The following is a 19,737-nucleotide window of genomic DNA, read 5'->3' as shown; positions in this document are numbered from 1 at the left end:
AAGGCTGACAAGTAAATGCCAAAATACAGTAGAAATTTCTACTGCCATTATTTCTCTCCTCTCTTCTCTTCCCTTCCCTTCCCTTCCCTTCCCTTCCCTTCCCCTCCCTTCTCTTCTCTTTTCTTTTCTTTCCTTTCCTTTTCTAAGACAGGAGCTCACTCTGTTACCCAGGCTGAAGTACAGTGGTGCAATCATGGCTCATTGCAGCCTCGAGCTTTTGGGTTCAAGCGATCATCCCACCTCAGCCACCTGAGTAGCTTGGACTACAGGCATGTGCCACCATGTCTGGCTAATTTTTATAGATACAGAGTTTCACCATGTTGCCCAGGCTGGTCTTGAACTCCAGGGCACAATCAATACACCCACCTCAGCCTCCCAAAGTGCTGGGATTACGGTTGTGAGCCATTGTGGCCGGCCTACTGCCATGATGTCTACTGCCATGATTTCATGGCAGGTGCAGCTGATCCAGCATGGATGGGTTGCTCTTGCCTTCATGATAGGGCGACCTACCAATAAAAAGGTATAAGGAAGCTTTGGCATCTCTCTTGGTATGTTTTTGAGACAGATTGAGCTCTAATCCAATGTGATTGCTGTACTTATAAAAAGGGGAAATTTGGGCACAGAGACACCCACATAGGAAGAACATCATGTGAAGATAAAGGCAGAGATTAGGCAATGTTTTTGCAAGCCAAGGAATACCAGAGATTGCTAGCAAACCATCAGAAGCAAGGTGAGAGGCATGGAACAGGTACTCTCACACAGCTCCAAGAAGAAACCAACCCTGCTCACACTTTGACTTTGGACTTCTAACCTCCAGAACTCTGAGACATTAATGTTTGTTGTTTAAGACATCCAGTTTGTGGGATTTCATTATGGCAGCCCCAGCAAAACTAACAAACACTACCCAGTGAAGATTTGCCCTCCATCTTCCACGGCTCCCCAACATCAAATGACTAGATCTTGTCTGGTTAATGTCCAAAATGTCTTGTAGGTTCAGGCTCTACTCTGTTTCCATTGCCTCTGTAGACATATTGGGTAATTGGGTAATCAGTAAGCACCGTGATAGGAGAAGATAGAAAGGGACTTAGTTGACCAAATGCAGCCAGACTAGGTCAAAGCTGGTATAAGAGGGAGAGGGTCTGGGATTCAAAAGCGATGTGGAAAAGTTGGGGCTGGCAAACAGAGGGTGAGGGGATGCCTAACTTACCGCTTGGTTGGAAAATGCTGAGACAGCCGAGGCTACGCCAAATGTCCAAGGGGTAGGGCTGGCCAGAGGCCAAGATTCCCCTGGGCTCTGTCCCATGGCTGACTTTGGGGATGGATTTTCACCTGGGGTGTGTGTTGGGGTGTGCGTGGAGATCTTGGGGAGATCTTTGCTACTGGGTTTCTTTAGGGCGTGGCCGCGGGGCACACATCCAGAGGCACCGACCTCGTGAAGCTCCCGAGGGTGTTCTTTGAACTACTGCAAACCCAACCAGCAGGTTTGCTGAAAAGTGGCCACGTTCCAGTCCCAAATGTGTGAGCAGAGCGGGAGCTTAGCACTCCCCAGCCCCAGTCCCAGCTCTGCCAGGAAATGGGAGATTTCACCGTGGCCCTGGGAACTGGATTCTAAACTTTAGGATCAAGCAATGGAAGGACCTGGAATAAGACACCTTCTTGACCCACCTGAAGGGGTCTGAGCAGCTGGGCTTGCCTTTCTCTTTGCTCCTCCTGTCCTCCCCTTACTTCTCAGTCTCCCACTCCCCATCACTCCTTTCCCTGCCTCCTCCTGCCTGTCTCCATCTTCCTCCCTCTCTTTCTTCTCTCACCCCATTAATCCCCCCTTGTCACTATCACCTCCCTCCTCCAGTCTTTCTCCCTTCACTGCCCCTTCTTTCTTCCATCATTTCCTTCTCCTCTTACTGCCCCTGTCTCCCACTTTTCTCCTCCCCACCATTTCTCCCTATCCCTACCTCCTCTTCCCCTTCATCTTTCTCCTTCCCCCTTATTTTTCTATCTCCTTCCTCAGTCCCACTCCTCTTTCCACCCTCCTTTTGCCTGTCACTTCTCCTTCTCCCTCACTGCCCCCTCCCTCTCTCTCCCCTCCCCAGGACCTGCCCCACCCAGCTCTGTTTGCTTTTCTCCCGGATCCGGATGGAGGGGTTGCCCTGCCCATGCCCAGCCCTGCCCCACTTCTGGCAGTTTAGGTCTCACTTAATGGCTGAGGGCTCCAGGACTCAGGCCCCTGGGAAAGGGCCCCCACTCAGCATCCAGTTCCTGCGAGCCCAGTATGAAGGCTTGAAGAGGCAGCAGAGGACCCAGGCCCACCTCCTGGTGCTTCCGAAAGGTAGGGATGGACAGGTGCTGGGGAAGGAGAGACTTACCATGGGAGGCCTGAGTGGCAAGAGCTGCAGGGAGGCAGAGCCAGGGCTTTGCCAGCCCTCCCTCCCAGTGGGGAAGAGCAGGGGAGGTGGGCTCAGGGCAGCTCTGCTCAGCTGTCCCACCTGCTAAGGGAGCCAGGGGCCTCAGCCAAGCACCTGGCTGCCAGCACTGTTCCTGGCCTCTGCTCTGATGTTCTAATCTTGCTAGACTGGTCAGCCTGGTGAGCCAGGCTTGGCCCCCCTGCTAGCCCAGGTATGGTGATAGGAGCTCTGCTTCCTGGCTGGGTCTAACTAAGGCACCTCCTACAAACCAGAGGAATTCACTCTGGAGGTAGAAGACATGGCGTTCCCAATAGCCTGGGAACTGTCTGGTCCAGAGGACATCTAGGGCTCAGAGACCCATGAGGCATCCCAGGCTCATCCAGCCTCAAACATCAGGCAGGGAGGTGTGATTGGACACAGAAACCCCCTCATGGGGAGAAACCTCCTCCCTTTGGGAACTCAGATTTCATTCCTGGAGGGAGTTAGAGGCACAGGGCTCAGAAAGCAAGGGCATGTCAAATCCCAGCCCTTCCTCCTTGAACAGAGGAACAGGTTGAGGGAGAAGGGAAGATGCCCTGAATGGTCAAAGCTGGGCTCTGTGGGATTCTGTGGTTATTTGTAGAGTTCAGTAGACTCTTTGGGCTGCCCTTTGCCAGGCCAGACTGGGCAGGAATCAGGGGCCAGAGGGACCTCTCTGTCTAGGGCAGGAAGTGCGCTGCCTTTTGGGAACAAAAGTGGCACCACTGAGCTGAAGGAGCCCATCTCTCATTACCTGGGCTGTTGCCAACCAATGGAATCCTCATTCCTGGCAGGAGTGAACTGGCACAGTCAAACAGTCACCATCTCTGCAGGGCATAAACTGAAAGGTTCCAAAAGCTCTATCCCACCCTTGAGGGTATTTGTTCATTCAGTTATTCAACAAACATTTATTAATTTAAATCCCTATCAAATGGAAACACCAGGCTTAATACACCTGCAATTCAGACTCACAAATCTAATTGCTTAGTGGGGATGATCCAAAGACATCTCAAATTCAACATGCCCCCAGAGAATTCACTACCCCCTGTGCTCGTCCTTTCTCCTGCTCTTGGTAACTCAGTGCCCCCTTTCCCATCATTACTAGGTGCTAAATTATGGTTCATGCAAGGAGTGCCCAGGTGTGGCTTTCTCCAAGAAGACTTCTGACCTCCCAGCTAGGTCAGGATCATTCAGAGCACTTTCAGCAGTTTGCAGTTCCACATTTTTTTTTTTTTTTTTTTGAGACAGATTCTCGCTCTGTCGCCCAGGCTGGAGTGCAGTGGGGTGCAATCTCGGCTCACTGAAACCTCTGCCTCCCAGGTTCAAGCAATTCTCCCTGCCTCAGCCTCCTGAGTAGCTGGATTACAGGCACCTGCCACCACGCTTGGTTAATTTTTGTATTGTTTTAGTAGAGACGGGGTTTCGCCATGTTGGCCAGCCTGGTCTTGAATTCCTGACCTCAGGTGATCCACCCGCCTCGACCTTCAAAAGTGCTGGGCATGAACCACCATACTTGGCTGAGTTCCACATTCTTTATCTAACTGTGAGAGGCAGCATACTGTGTAATGGAGTGGTCATGTACTGGGTCTTGGAGCACAACCTGAGTTTGAGTCCCAGCTCTGCTATTTACTTAATATGCAGCTTTAAACAAGTTACGTAAATTTTCTGGGGCTCAGTTTCCTCACCTGTCAATTGGGAATAACTGTAGTACCCAAATCATAGGGTTGTTGTAGGAATCAAATGAATTAATATGTATAAAGCTCATCAAGGCTTTATGCACTGATTGGCTGAGGACAAGATCACGTATGTCACATGCATCTAAGTAGGAAGGCCACTTGAAACACTAGCACTGAATGTGAAGGAGTAGGTAATTCTCCAGGGAGAAATCAGGGTAAGGTGAAAAAATAAGGTGAAAATGACACTAAGGAGGCAAAAGAGCAATTAATTGTCCCCTATACTTTAGCAACAGGATAGCTGGTGGTATCTTTCCTTGAGAATACAGGAGAAAAAGGTTTTTAGTAGAGAGAGATGAACTTGTTTTTGAATATACTGCATTGGAGATAGTTGCCTGTAGACCTTCCATCCAGCCTGGATCTCATTTGGGCTGGAGAGCTAGATTTGGGGTCATTCATCTATAGATGGTAGCTGAAGCCATGGGCATGGATAAAACTGTGGGAAATCCATGTGTAAATTGATAAGAAACTGGGATGAAAATTACAGTTCTGGAATACTGAAATATTTAAGGAACAAGAGGAGGAAATGAAGCCAGGGAAGATGGAGAGAGCAGTCAAAATTTGAGGAGAGGGATATCATTCAGCCATAAAAAGGAAAGAAATTCTGCCATACGCTACAACATGGATAAAACTTGAAGACATTATGCTAAGTGAAGTAAGTCAATCCCAAAAAGACAAATACTGTATAATCCCATTTACATGAGGTATGTAGAGTAGTCACATTTAAAGAGACAGAAGGAAAGCAGAATGGTGGTTGCCAGAGGCTGGGGCATGGGGAAGGGGGCGTTATTGTTTAATGCTTATAGAGTGTCAGTTAGGGAAGCTGAAGAGTTCTGGAGATTGGTTCCACAATAATGTCAATGTACTGAACACTACTAAACTGTGCACTTAAAAATGGTTAAGATGGTACATTTTATGTTCTATGTATTTTACCACAATTAAACATATTTTAAGTGGTAGAAGAAAATCAAGAGCAATTAACGTCATGAAGCCAAGCTGGTAGAAGGATTTTAGAGGACCGTGATCCTCAGTGCCCAGTGCAGCAGAAAGACCCAGGAAGACAGAGTAAGCATTGAGACTGGGCTCCTACTAAAGCTAGAAGTCAATGTCTCAAGACATTGGGTTGCATTTAGAAGCTCAGAAATTCTAGGAGCTGATCAATGAAAGGAAGTGCTCCGAAATTAGCTTTCTTCACCCTGTCTTAGCATTATGCAATGGATCCAGGCTCTGGAAATGCAGTTACAAGTAGCAGCGTGCCTTCCCTGATGCAACATAAGTTCCCAGGGGACCTTGAGCTACTTTCAGAAGTCTGTGGAGCCCCAATTACCCCCAGTGATTGGTGTCCAAAAGGAATATGCTTTTGTCACAGTCAGACACTGTGTGACTTGCCTTATGTAGAAAAAGGGATTAGGGTCGGGACTTATATCTGGGCTGGATGTTTTATATTACATTTCACTGAACATTCCTGGCAGCCTTGTAAGGTAGCTCCCTTTTTAAGATCTCCATTTTATAGATGAGGAAATGGAGGCCTAGGGTCTCCTAGTGAGTCAGTGGTGAACTCAGGACTAGACCTCACGTCTGCCTGACTCTGGCTTGATGAGAGAGGCTCCACCAAAGGTCTCAGGCAGTTAGGGTGAATTTCGATTCTTCTTTCCTCCCTGAGTCTCTCTACCACTCTCTTCGCTCTTCTCTCCATCCGCTTCCTTCATCCCCACTGAAGAGAGAAATCAAGGAGGGGCTCAAAATACCCCTTCTCCAATTTGTATCTCCTAGCAAAGTGAATCAAGGGTGAAGAATGAAGAAAGTATTATAGACAACGAGTACATTTCCTTCATCTCCAGTCCCTGACTGACCAAAACCAAAACAAAACAGATAAAAAACATGATATAAAATGTCCCTATACTCTTCAGGCAATTACCCTAATTCTCTTTCACTTGTACAGTGAAGAGCAGGCACCATCCCAAGATGTGGAGGGTACTGCTGCAGAGGGCTCATGGTGATTCTCAGCAGAGGCTGCTCTGGGGTGGGGTCCCTGGGTACCTCCCAGCCTAACTCTTTTTCCTTTCCTCTGAACCGCAGGCTGGGACTGACAGTTGAACAGGCCTGTTCACCTTCAGTCCTTTCCTTCTATACTCGTGCTGGGAGAGGATACCACTTTCTAGGTTCTCCCATTGTGTCTCCCTCCTTCCTTGTTCTCAAATAAGTACATAACATGTTGGATATTTTTAAAGTTTCCTTACAGCTCACGCCTGTAATCCAAGCACTTTGGGAGGCCAAGGCGGGCGGATCACCAGGTCAGGAGATTGAGACCATCCTGGCTAACACGGTGAAACCCCGTCTCTACTAAAAATACAAAAAATATTAGCCAGGCTTGGTGGCGGGCGCCTGTGGACCCAGCTACTCGGGAGGCTGAGGCAGGAGAATCGCTTGAACCCGGGATGCAGAGGGTGGAGGTTGCAGTGAGCTGAGATGGCGCCACTGCACTCCAGCCTGGGCGACAGAGTGAGACTCCATCTCAAAAAAAAAAAAAAACTTTCCTTCATTTCATGCTGGAAAATAATACTAAGGAACTAATGCAGTTACAAAGCCAAAACAAATCTTGAGAGCCTCACACTAGAGTTAGTGTTGACAGGAGAGTAGTTGTTGGCTGAGATGGCTGCAGCTGGTCTTCTGTTTCTTTGGGATCCCTGAATTGGAGCTCAGGGGCTTCCTTCTGACTTTATTCTTCCAACATCATCTCCCCACTCTTGCTCTGCACATTGTCACCTCCAGGGCCTCCTGTGATAACAGGTGCTGGAACAGACAAGTGAACCTAAATGACACCTCTGAGGAGCTCCAAGCTGGTCACACACCTGCTTTCTATAAGGAAAATGCCTTTCAGTCATTCCAATCCCTCTCACTGCCACCAAGAGTTAACAATGAACTGTCCTATTCCACTAGGTAGTTTAAAAAGAAGTCCCCAAGAAAGAAAAGAGACATTGGTCTGCCTCTTCCACCCTAAAGCCAGTTCTGAGAAGCCATAAATGCTGCAGATGGCCTCCCAGAGCAGTGCCTGTGGACTAGGAGAAGGATAATGATTGGTTCTCTAAAAGGAGCTGCTTCAAAACATAACTCCTCCGTCTTCTGCCTTGGGTGGTAAACTCACTAACAGAATCCCAAGACACAGCTGAGCGCAGTGGCTCACACCTGTAATCCCAACACTTTGGGAGGCTGAGGCGGGCGGATCACTTGAGGTCAGGAGTTCAAGACCAGCCTGGCCAACACGGTGAAAATCATGTCTCTACTAAAAATACAACAAGTAGTTGGGCGTGGTGGCAGGTGCCTTGTAATCCCAGCTACTCGGGAGGCTGAGGCAGGAGAATCGCTTGAACCCAGGAGGTGGAGGTTGCAGTGAGCCAAGATTGCACTACTGCACTCCAGCCCGGGCAACAGAGTGAGACTCCGTCTTAAGAAAAACAAACAAACAAAAAAGAATCCCAGAACACAAAACCCCACAGACTCCGTCTTAAGAAAAACAAACAAAAAAAAGAATCCCAGAACACAAAACCCCATAAGTTAAGAATAATCTTTTCCACTGGTGAGCATATGTGAACCCACATTTGTGAGTCTGTGTGTGCTCTTGTTCCTTGCCTTTCTTTTAGTCCCAAATGCTAGTTCCCTATCTCCTCCCAGAGTTCACTCTTTCACTTCAGTGTTTGACCCTCTATTATGCTTGAGATTTTCCATTGCATTGATTGCCACCTGAAATTTTACTATAAATATGCATTTTTGTCTCTACTCAACTAGGACACACCCAGGAAGGTGTGGGTTTTGTCTCAATGTTCATTGCTGTATTCCCAGGACCTAGAATAAATAATGCCTGGCACATATTAAGTGCTCAATAAATATGTGTTGAATGAATGAATAATTGTGTGCGTGTGAGTATATATGGGTGAGGTGTGAAAGGGCATGTGTGTGAGCATGCAAGTGAGATCTTGTGTGTGGACACATGTACACACATGCAATGTACCAGGAATCTTCTGGGGATGGCCTTCCTTCAGCTTGAAAGCAATGAGACCCCCTAAGTGAGAGCCACCCCTGTCCCTTCCAGTGATGACCCTGCTGGTGCTTTCTCTTTTCAGGAGGAAACACACCTGCCCCTGCAGAATCGATGGTCAATGCTGTTTGGATTAACAAGGAGAGAAGGAGCTCACTGTTCCTGGAAGAGGCAGATTCCGAGGTGGAGGGGAGGCTGGAGGAGGCTGCCCAGGGCTGTCTTCAGGCCCCCGAGTCTCCATGGCACACGCACCTGGAGATGCATCGTTTGGTTGAAACCTTCCCCCAGGACACCAGTCATCAAGTACATCATAGGGGTAAGCTTGTGGGATCTGACCAAAGGCTCCCTCCTGAAGGAGACACACACTTGTTTGAAACCAATCAGATGACTCAGCAAGGAAACAGAATCCCAGAGGCTGCCCAGCTTCCATGCCAGCTGGGCAATACCCAAACAAAGGCAGTGGAATCTGGCTTAAAATTCAGCACTCAATGTCCTCTTTCCATAAAGAACCCACACAGGTCTGGCAAACCAGCTTACTATCCATTTCCCCGGAGGAAAACTCCCAGGATCTCCCAAGCTGCCCGGAACCTGGGCTTATATGGCTCAGCCTGAAGCTTTCTATTCTGCCAGATTTCTTGACCTTGAGGCCAGCTATGGCCTTATAGGAGAACCAAGGAGGCAGAGACACACGAGGTCTCTAGCTATGAGCAAGAACTGGACTAACCTAATTATAGGAATTGTGGGAGATGAACTTCACAGTGGTAACATGGTTTTACCCTTCCAATAAGAAGAGACTTCCCAGGCCAAATTGCCCACAGTTTAGGATGAAGACGACTGTCTGGTCAGTGCAGCCCCCTTCTGACATTACTATGAGGTCCTGGATATCCATTCCTTGGGGAGGACCAGTAAAACATCTGCTCCATCCCTGGAACTGGAGAATTTTGGAACATAAACCAGGGACTCTAGCCAACAGAATGCCTTAGCAATGCCCAGGGGTCAATGGGCATGGGCATTCTTGTTTTCAATGTCTTCTGATGATTTCTCACATATTCTGGAGAAGACAAGCTCTGAGAATTTAGACGCTTTTTCTGGTGGCTGTGTCTGGGGGGCCATCTCACTTAGAAGTCACAACACTCATTGGCAGTGATCACATCATTTCAATTTGGGCTTCCCAAAGTATGGTCACCCTGGGTATGAAGGTCAGATCAATGCTACCTACCATTTTGTGTCTTTAAGGGGTCTTTAGAAAGGGCTAATCATCTGTCACTGCTCACTGAGACATGTACATTCCAGCATCATCACAGAGTTATCTCCTTCCTTCCTTCCGTCTCTCCCTCCCTCCCTTCCTCCCTTCCTTCCTTCTTTCTTTCCTCTCTTCCTTCTTGCCTTCTTTCCTGCCTTCCTACCTGTCTATCTTTTCCCTCTCTCTCTGCGAATTAAGTTCTTATTAAAAACTGCCAATCATTGACGATATATAATGATGAGATCCTGAACAAAAGAAGCAAAGAAATGCTCCTGCTTGAAAAATACGCATTCCCTATAGACTGCCTCCTGTTTAGTCCAACTTGGATCACTCAGATCCTTCCTGGGATCAAGTACATATTTTTAAACCTAAGACAAAGCGAAGCAGGTGTCACTTGGGTGATAGGGAAAAGAGCTTGTATTTCCTGGTTAATGTTTAGCTTTTGTAATGCTATTTAAACACACCTAAGGTGCCTTTCCCTCATCTCATGTGCTTTCTCTGTAAAGTTTCACTCCCACCTTTCTTTTCTCCGTATGGCCGTCCAGTCTTGCCCATCTACATCCAGAGCTGTTAACTAGTAGTGTCATTACCTGTGAAAAACATGTAGAAGCCTCATTGAACCACCCAGAAATCCACTCAAATTTGGGAATTGTCATTCCTTTTGTGAATAATTAATACAATTCAGTTGTTTTTTAAATATTCTAATAAAAAAGGAAATTTTCTCAAAAAAATTTGTCCTTTGCTTTTGTTTTTAAAGAAGTGTCCCACAAGTAACGTATCTTTCTATAGGTTTGCTTTTGTTTCCTGTTTTTGGAGATGGAGTCTTGCTCTGTTGCCCAGGCTGGAGTGCAGTGGTGCAATCTTGGCTCACTGCAACCTCTGCCTCCCAGGTTCAAGCCATTCTCTTGCCTCAGCCTCCCAAGTAGCTGGGATTACCGGCATGTACCACTACCCCAGTTAATTTTTTGTATTTTTAGTAGAAACGGGGTTTCACCATGTTGGCCAGGCTGGTCTTGGGCTCCTGACCTTGGGTGATCCGCCTGCCTTGGCCTCCCAAAGTGCTGGGATTACAGGTGTGAGCCACCACAACCAGCCAATAATTACATCTTTTTTTTTTTTTTTTTTTGAGATGGAGTCTTGCTCTGCCTCTCAGGGTGGAGTGCAGTGGCACAATCTCGGCTCACTGCAACCTCCACCACCCGGGTTTAAGCGATTCTCCCACCTCAGCCTCCCCGGTAGCTGGGGTTACAGGCGTGCGCCATCATGCCTGGCTAATTTTTGTGTTTTTTTTGTACAGACAGGGTTTCACCATGTTGCCTGCCTCGGCCTCCCAAAGTGCTGGGATTACAGGTGTGAGCCACCACACCCAGCCCTTTTTTTTTTTTTTTTTGAGACAGAGTTTTGCTCTTGTTGCCCAGGCTGGAGTGTGCAATGGCATGATCTCAGCTCACCGCAACCTCTGCCTCCCAGGTTCAAGCGATTCTCCTGCCTCAGCCTCCCGAGCAGCTGGGATTACAGGCATGCGCCATCACACCTGGCTAATTTTGTATTTTTAGTAGAGATGGGGTTTCTCCATGTTGACCAGGCTGGCCTCAAACTCCTGACCTCAGGTGATCCGCTTTCCTCAGCCTCCCAAGATGCTGGGATTACAGGCGTGAGCCACCGCACTCAGCAAAAGATAAAACCTCCACAACCGCGGCAGGACTCGAACCTGCAATCTTCTGATCCGAAGTCAGACGCCTTATCCATTAGGCCACGTGGCCACCTGATTCTCTAAGACCTTGTTCAAAATGCCAAGAGCCTGGATGGTCTCCACCGATAACATTAGCAGAAGAAGGTTTTCCTCTTCTCTTCCTAAGGTAGAGAAAAAAGAGCTCACATTGTAAATCCTGCATCAGGCAGGCCACCTTTACCTAGGGTTCCCCAGGCTTCCACTTCCCAGTGTGGACTCCCCATGTGGCTGCCTGGCACACACCATGCTTCAGTCTCCCCTGGCAGAGGAGGACGGATCAGGCTCTAGTCTGGGCACTGCCATTGGTAGAGGTGTGACCTTTGTTGGGTGAATTAAAGCCAGAGATTTCAGAGCCAAATCTCAGAGCCACAGATTTCCCAGTTTAACTGAAGGCAATAATCTTCCCCGGGGTGGTGAGGGACGCAGAGGAGTGACGTTTTCCCTAAGCTAGGAACAGAAAAGGTCTTTTCCAAGAATCAATTCAGCTGGATCCAACAGCTTCTTCCCCACTAGGGGACAGGCTGCCCTCACACTATCTCAGTCGGATTCCCTAACTTTTCAGTCACTCTCTGACATTAAAGCCATTCATTTCAGTTGTTAAAGCTTGGAACTGTTCAAATGTTAAAGTTCATCTCATATTCAAGTCAGAGTCAACCAGGCTCCACCTCCTCCCAGCACAGCCTTGATTGATGCCTTTAAGGCTGGAGGGAGAGGCTCATTCCCACACCCTTCTGTCTCTGTTAACACAGATTTTTGACAATGGAGTAGGAAGGATGGAGAGGAAGCACAGATAGCCCTTTATGTGACTGGCCATGGTGTAGTTTTGGTCTCTCCCTTGGCCGTTTACGCTGGCCTGGCTTGTCATCTATAGGCTTGGTATAGACAGATGGTGGCCCTAGTGGGCTCCTGCTGAGGAGGGACTCATCCCAAGCAGCCCGCTAGCATGGTGTGGGGGGCGGGAGGGTACCTTGGGAAGATGGCTATGCCTGGTCAAGCTGCCTCCACCCCATTGCATCAGGAGCCCATTCTTTTTACCCTTTGCCCCAAGTTCATCTACCTCTGCTAGCCCAGCTCGGCCTGTAGACCCACAGGCAGGAGGCATTTTCTGCACCTATGTGAGGTGATCATCCCTGCACCTTCTCTATCTGGCCATTCTATACTGTCTTGTTTCCACTGAAGTCTCCCCTTTCTCCTGAGCAATCATCTAGTGGGGGGATAATGTGTCAGCCCTCCTTCTTGCAGACACTACTTTATTAATTTATTTATTTATTTATTTATTTATTTATTTATTTATTTTTGAGGTGGAGTTTTGCTCTTGTTCCCCAGGCTGGAGTGCAATGACACTATCACGGCTCACTGCAACCTCCGACTCCCGGGTTCAAGCGATTCTTCTGCCCCAGCAACCCGAGTGACTGGGATTACAGGTGCATGCCACCATGCCCAGCTAATTTTTGTATTTTCAGTGGAGACGGGGTTTCACCATGTTGGTCAGCCTGGTCTCGAACTCCTAACCTCGGGTGATCCACCTGCCTTGGCCTCCCAAAGTGCTGGGATTACAGGCGTGAGCCACCTCTCCCGGCCAACGCTACCATCTTTAAAATAAAGGTTCTGCTGGGTGCGGTGGCTCACGCCTGTAATCCCAGCACTTTGGCGGGCCACGGCAGGTGGATCACCTCAGGTTAGGAGTTCCAGACCAGCCTGACCAACATGGTGAAACCCCATCTCTACCGAAAATACAAAAATTAGCTGGGCTTGGTGGCTCGTGCCTGTAATCCCAGCTACTCAGGAGGCTGAGACGAGGAGAATCACTTGAACCCGGGAGGCGGAGGTTGTGGTGAGTCAAGATCCTGCCACTGCAGTCACTCCAGCCTGGGCGACAGAGCCAGACTCTGTCTCAAAAAAAAAAAAAAAAAAAAAAGAAATGTTCTTTTTGCCCTCCCTCTTTCCCCTTTGGCTTTGAGAAGAACTAGTCAAGTGGGCTATGTGTGTATGTGGTGTTTTCCTTTCTTTATTTTTTGAGACAGGGTTTCACTCTGTTACCCAGGCTGGAGTGCAGTGGTGCTATCACAACTCACTGCAGTCTCAACCTCCCAGGCTCAAGCGATCTTCCCACCTCAGCCTCCTGAGTAGCTGGAACTATCTGTGCATGCCATCACAGCCAGCTAATGTTTGTATTTTTTTTTTTTTTTTTTTTTTTTTGAGACAGAGTCTCTCTCTGTCGCCCAGGCTAGAGTGCAGTGGCGCGATCTCGGCTTACTGCAAGCTCCGCCTCCCAGGTTCACGCCGTTCTCCTGCCTCAGCCTCTCGAGTAGCTAGGACCACAGGCGCCCGCCACCACGCCTGCCTAATTTTTTGTATTTTTAGTAGAGACGGGGTTTCACCGTGTTAGCCAGGATGGTGTTGATCTCCTGACCTAGTGATCCGCCCGCCTCGGCCTCCCAAAGTGTTGAGATTACAGGCGTGAGCCACCGCGCCCGGCCATGTTTGTATTTTTTGTAGAGACAGGGTCTTAATATGTTGCCCAGGCTGGTCTCAAACTCCTTAGCTCAAGTGATCCACCTGTCTCAGCCTCTTAAAGAGCTGGGATTACAGGCGTGAGCCATAGCATTCGGCCTTAGTCAGGTGTTTAATTCCATGGAGAGGAGAAAAGGGAATGAGCTCCATACAAACACTGAATGTCCCTATTATGGCTCAGAAAACAGTGCCCCCAAGAGAAGGCCTCAGAAGCAAAAACTTTTCTCTGACCTTCTGCCCTCCCGTCTCTCAGTGCCATTCTCCCCCAGGGCTAGCCACAGAAACTAGAATGCCTCTTCCCTAAGGTGGGTCATAGAAACCAGAACCCTGGCCTGGTGCGGTGGCTCACGCCTGTAATCCCAGCACTCTGGGAGGCCGAGCTGGATGAATCACCTGAGGTCATGAGTTTGAGCAGCCTGGCCAACATGGTTATAACTCCATCCCAACTAAAAATACAAAAAAATACAACACAAAACTCCAGCCACTTTCTAAGTCCAGAACTTCTTTCCTGGGTCTTTTTTTTTTTCCCTCAGTGGCGCCATCTTGGCCCACTGCAACCTCCGCCTCCCGGGTTTAAGCGATTCTGCTGCCTCAGCCTCCTGAGTAGCTGGGACTATAGGCATGTGCCACCATGCCTGGCTAATTTTTGTATTATTAGTAGAGACGGGGTTTCACCATGTTGGCCAGGCTGGTCTTGAACTCCTGGCCTCGTGATCCGCCCACCTTGGCCTCCCAAAGTGCCAGGATTACAGGCGTGAGCCACCGCGCCCGGCCATTTCCTGAGCATCTTGATTCCAGGCAGAATATGTAGAGAAAATATTGCCGCTTGCCTGTGGCTGTCTCCTCGCCCTCCCTCTAGGCATTCAGGCTCCTGGGGGGATAGCAACTTAAGACCCTACCTTAGGAAAGGACTTATTCCAAGGTCCCTGCTCACTCACAAACTAGGACTTCGTTAGTACTTGTGTGTGCATGTATGTGTGGAGGGAGATTCCCCACAGCGGTCAAGGGGGAGGTTGGTGGGGATGAGTAGAGAGAAGGGAACTCCTTACCTCTTTGGGGAGCTAGAGTCAAACTCCCTCGGAATGCCACACCCATCCAGGACATGTCCCCATGGTGGTGGGAGAAACTGCCTCAGAGAGGGGTTGGGTCATGGCCACTACTTAATGCTGTGAAAGGAAATGAAAACTCAGGACCTCGGCCGGGCGCGATGGCTCACACCTGTAATCCCAGCACTTTGGGAGGCCGAGGTGGGCGGATCACGAGATCAGGAGATCGAGACCATCCTGGCTAACACGGTGAAACCCCGTCTCTAATAAAAATACAAAAAATTAGCCGGGCGTGGTGGCGGGTGCCTTATAGTCCCAGCTACTAGGGAGGCTGAGGCAGGAGAATGGCCTGCAGTGAGCCGAGATTGCGCCACTGCACTCCAGCCTGGGCGAGAGAGCCAGACTTGTCTCAAAAAAAAAAAAAAAAAAAAAAAAAAACGGCTAAAAGCTGAGTCATACAATGAAACTGCCTTTCCTTTTGTTCCTAAACAGATAGCACAGATAAACGGTTAAATATCTCCACAGGCAGCTACTCTACTTTCACCTTATCTTATGTAAACACTGATTTACTGATTGAGAAACAAATCCATAATTGACTATTCCCCTACCTTCTCCTTTTCCCTTGCAACTTGTGGATTTCCAGACCCTCCCTTTTTCCCCTCCAGCCGCTTTTCCCCTTTAAATAGTGAAGTCCTGGAAGTCATCTTTGGAGAAAGGCACAGATCACACAGACTGTGTCTGTGATTCCATATTTTTCCTTCTGGGCATATCCTTAACCTTGGAAAAATTAACTCATAAATTGATTCAGACCTGTCTCAGAGCAATACTTTATGTCTGGTCCCTGTTTTGATCTTTCATATTTGAAAAACATTAATTTTTACTTGGTTTTCTTGGGTTTTGAGAGAAGCATCTGCAATTCTTTTAGTCCAGAAAAACTATAAATCGTCTCCAGTGGCACCTCCAGCCTCAGGTTCTTCCTGAGAGGATGCCTCTTCTGTTCATCTTATTTGTTTAAAAATCCCTGCACCCCAGCTTGTGAGTAGGGTGCCCCATAATGAAGGTAAAAAGTCTAACAAGGTGATATCACTTGCTTAAGGTGGCACAGCTAGCAAATTGCACAAGGAAACAGCAAACTCAGGCAGCCACAAGCCATATACCAGAGTCCAAACTCTTTTTTACTATTATTATTATTATTATTGAAGCGGAGTCTTGCTCTGGTCTGTGGCCCAGGCTGGAGTGCAGTGGTAAGATCTTGGCTCACTACAACTTCCGCCTCCCAGGTTCAAGCAATTCTCCTGCCTCAGCCTCCTGAGTAGCTGAGATTACAGGCACGAGCTACCATGCCCGGCTAATATTTGTATTTTTAGTAGAGATGGGGTTTCACCATATTGGCCAGCTGGTCTCAAACTCCTGACCTCAGGTGATCCACACGCCTCAGCTTCCCAAAGTGCTGGGATTATAGGTGTGAACCACTGCACCTGGCCTTTTTTTTTTTTTTTTTTTTGCAGAGTCTGAACTCTTAACAACATTAAACTATCTTCTCCTGACTCCTTCCCTTCACTTATTTTTATAACATCATAGCTGGGAAATCCACCCTCCAAATGTTTTTGAACTGAAACTGCCAATGGTGAAATTGCTGCTTCTAACTGGAGGCCAGAGAGAATCCTGACTTTTCCTAAATTCTTCTTCATAAAACCTCACCTTCCCCAGCCTCTCAGGTGCTGGTTGACCCTCCACATTCTTCACAAACATTCCTTCAGACCACTTCCTTATTGAGAAAGACTCAGTAGTGACTTCCAGCATTTTCTGTCTGCACATAAATTCTGAAAGCTTTCGCCAGCTGTGACTGTGTTTCTCCCACAGCTAATGAATAACACACTTCCTAGAAACAAAAAGTTCAAGGAACTGAACTTGTAATATTTTTTCTTGGCCTTGTGTTTGTGACAATTACATTAAATTTCCCCCTCCAATTCCATCCAATAAGATGATACACCCACTGAAGTTGCCCTCAGTCTCTTCCCAGTAATTAACCATGATTTATTCTGTGTTATTAATCCTTGTATTTCTCCTCTGTCTGCTGGCTGATAACTCCCCCATCCTATGTGAATCCACCCCCTGAATTCCTCAAGTCCAGGATCATAATTAAGACTTGGTAGCACACCAGCCCCCAAGCCCTGGCTGAGAAATAGGAGAAGGAGGAAAAAGCTGGTCATAGCAAATGCTGTCTTCTGCCAACCCAAACCCCAAATGTTTTTAAGGGGGGGGCGAGCTGGCTCTCAAAATCAGTATCAGCCCCAGATCCAGATTAGCACATTTTCTCCCAATGCAGGAACTGCTTCTCTTTACAAGAAATGCAGGTGCGATGGGCATGGTGGCTAACACCTGTAATCCCAGCACTTTGGGAGGCAGAGGCGGGCAGATTACCTGAAGTCAGGATTTCAAGACCAGCCTAGCAAACATGGTGAAACCCCATCTCTACTAAAAATGCGAAATCAGCCGGATATGGTGGTGTGTGCATGTATTCCCAGCTACTCAGGAGGCTAAGGCAAGAAAATAGCTTGAACCTGAGAGGTGGAGGTTGCAGTGGGCCGAGATCTTGCCACTGCACGCCAGTCTGGGCAACAGAGCGGGACTCCACCACACACACACACACACACACACACAAAAAAAAGGGAAATGCAGGTGCTCTCGTGGTGGGAGGGTTCTAAGAGCGAGACCTGTCTCTCTCTTGCCATGGGTCCCTTTCTCTGCCAGTTTCAGATTCCACTTGCTGGATTCTCCCCCAAGGCTGGAGCCTTGCTCTCCTTTTAAAGCACTGTTCATGATACCAGTGGCTGCATTCACAACCTGAGGGCTGCGGGGATGCCCCACTTAAATCCCAGGATCCTCTCTGCTGAGCATTGCCACAAATTAACAAGATCAATGAGAAGACCCCTGACCAGTCAGGCACCACCACCAGTCCCCAAAGGGTGCATGTGCAGAGGAAATTCCAAACAACTGTGTACTATGGTAAAACCCTGATGAGTCCAGCCAGTCTTAGATGGCCTACAAGGCCTCTTTTTGTTTCGCTAGCCTCAGGCCCAGACCAAGGTGGCCCTATCCTCTGAGATGGTGTTTTTCAACATTGATTGCACAAGAGAATCATCAGGAAGCTTGGAAAATATTCAATTAAATGACAATCTCTGAAGTAGATAGGGCTTGAGCACTGGTATTGTTTCTGTTGATCAAGGCATAAACTGTGTAAAGTGTGGGAAGTGTGTTAATCTTGAGTACAGCTTATGTATTAGTTATTATGTATTATATATGTATTAGTCCATTTTCATACTGCTATGAAGAAATATCCAAGACTGGGTAATCTATAAAGAAAAAGAGGTTTAATAGACTCACAGTACCATATGACTGGGAAAGCCTCACAATCATGGCAGAAGGTAAAGGAAGAACAAAGGCACGTCTTACATGGCAGCAGGCAAGACAGCAAGTGGAGGGAAACTGCCCTTTATAAAACCATCAGATGTCATGAGACTTACTATCAGGAGAACAGCACAAGAAAAACCCACCCCCATGATTCAATTACTTCCCACTGGCTCCCTTCCATGACATGTGGGGATTATGGGAGCTACCATTCAAGATGAGATTTGGGGATGGGCATGGTGGCTCACAGCTGTAATCCCAGCACTTTGGGAGGCCAAGGCAGGCAGATCACTTGAGGTCAGGAGTTCAAGACCAGCCTGGCCAACATGGTGAAACCCTGTCTCTACTAAAAATATAAAAATTAGCCAGGCGTGGTGGCCTGTACCTGTAGTCCCAGCTACTCGGGAGGCTGAGGCAGCATAATCGCTTGAACCCAGGAGGCGGAGGTTGCAGTGAACCGAGATCACACCACTGCACTCCAGCCTGGGCAACAGAGTGATACAGTAAGACTCCATCTAAAAAAAGAAAAAAAAAAGGTTGACATTTGGGTGAGGACACAGTCAAACCATATCTGTATCTATATCTACATCTATATCTGCTTATTTTCACAGATACAGATACATACACACATGTGTGACACAGACCAAGATATACATTTTGAGCATTCTAGAAAGTCACCTTCAGTCTCTTCCCAGTAATTAACTACAATTTATTTTTCCATTCTCCTGTTTCTACTTTTTTGCCATATGCATACATCAAGCATTGTTCATTTTACACATCCTTTCGTGGACATTTGCTTCCATTTCTCTTTAAATCTCCCCACCCCTCTTTTTTTACAGATGCCTGTCTGGGTGACCTGGTTTCAAGCATGGGTAGTTTTTGAAAGCTCCCCCTGGTGATTCTAGAATTCTAAGATTCAGCATTGAGACCCACTGCCTTAGGACCACACTGATTATAAACTGAGGCACAAATGTGCTCAATGGATAGAGGCTTCTTTGCGAGGCTGAGTACAGAACTTGTGGGAATCTTCATGTCCCTCCTCCTTTGGGTGCCACTCTTATATTCCACTTGAGTTCCCATGGTGGGGAGAAGGGGTTGGGGAGGGTCCTATGGGGGAGGCAGCCCCATGCGTATTTTATCACACCAGCTCTGTGAGTAGCAGGCAAGGAAGTCACCCAGATGAGTCTTTGAAAAAGACTGTAGGCCAGAAGACCCTTTTTGTCCCTCCTACCAACTGGTAGGCCCTGCTGTATCCTTGAGAACCATCTCAGAGGACCCTCTTTTGGGATGCAGCTTCCTCATCCCAAAGCTTTGGAAAACCCTGAGCTTCTGCACTAGGGCTGACCTGTCTGCCTTTCATCATTACATAGAACCAGAAGTGTGCTGATGACTTCATGTCTTGGAGTTTCTCTAATTTCAGCATTATTCTTGAGACGAACTGGAAGTCATATGAAGATCAGAGAGAATGCAGTGATTACAATGAGGCAGGCTTCAGGGCAAGGGCCTGGAATGATTTGGGCAAGAAACTCCTGAAAAACCTCTCTCAGGTATGTAGCCAGAGGTGACGAGGGTGGGCAAAGAGTTATTTTCAGGGTATTTTTC

The 19,737-nt window shown here is 47.8% G+C and overlaps 1 protein-coding gene and 1 non-coding gene across 2 annotated transcripts; one reads left to right on the top strand and one right to left on the bottom strand.

Moving 5' to 3' along the window:
* The first annotated feature begins 1,553 nt into the window (after window positions 1–1,553).
* On the top strand, window positions 1,554–10,163 carry C13H9orf152 (chromosome 13 C9orf152 homolog). The gene is made up of 2 exons (XM_054501858.1): window positions 1,554–2,326; window positions 8,275–10,163. Exons 1-2 carry the CDS (start codon window positions 2,134–2,136, stop codon window positions 8,799–8,801), a joined length of 720 nt encoding a protein of 239 aa, XP_054357833.1. The 5' UTR covers window positions 1,554–2,133; the 3' UTR covers window positions 8,802–10,163.
* A 959-nt stretch (window positions 10,164–11,122) lies between these two features.
* TRNAR-UCG (transfer RNA arginine (anticodon UCG)) lies at window positions 11,123–11,195 on the bottom strand. Its single transcript has one exon. It is a non-coding gene; the product is annotated as a tRNA-Arg (tRNA).
* Window positions 11,196–19,737: the final 8,542 nt, after the last annotated feature.

This window comes from Pongo pygmaeus, chromosome 13, assembly GCF_028885625.2.
Source record: "Pongo pygmaeus isolate AG05252 chromosome 13, NHGRI_mPonPyg2-v2.0_pri, whole genome shotgun sequence".
Classification (NCBI taxonomy): domain Eukaryota; kingdom Metazoa; phylum Chordata; class Mammalia; order Primates; family Hominidae; genus Pongo; species Pongo pygmaeus.
This window is presented reverse-complemented; position numbering and strand designations above follow the sequence as displayed.

Excerpts from the sequence above, each read along its gene's own strand:
- C13H9orf152 (XM_054501858.1), top strand. The coding sequence starts at position 2,134 with ATGGAGGGGTTGCCCTGCCCATGCCCAGCCCTGCCCCACTTCTGGCAG. Across the intron at positions 2,327-8,274 it reads CCTCCTGGTGCTTCCGAAAG|GAGGAAACACACCTGCCCCT; the intron begins GTAGGGATGGAC and ends TTCTCTTTTCAG.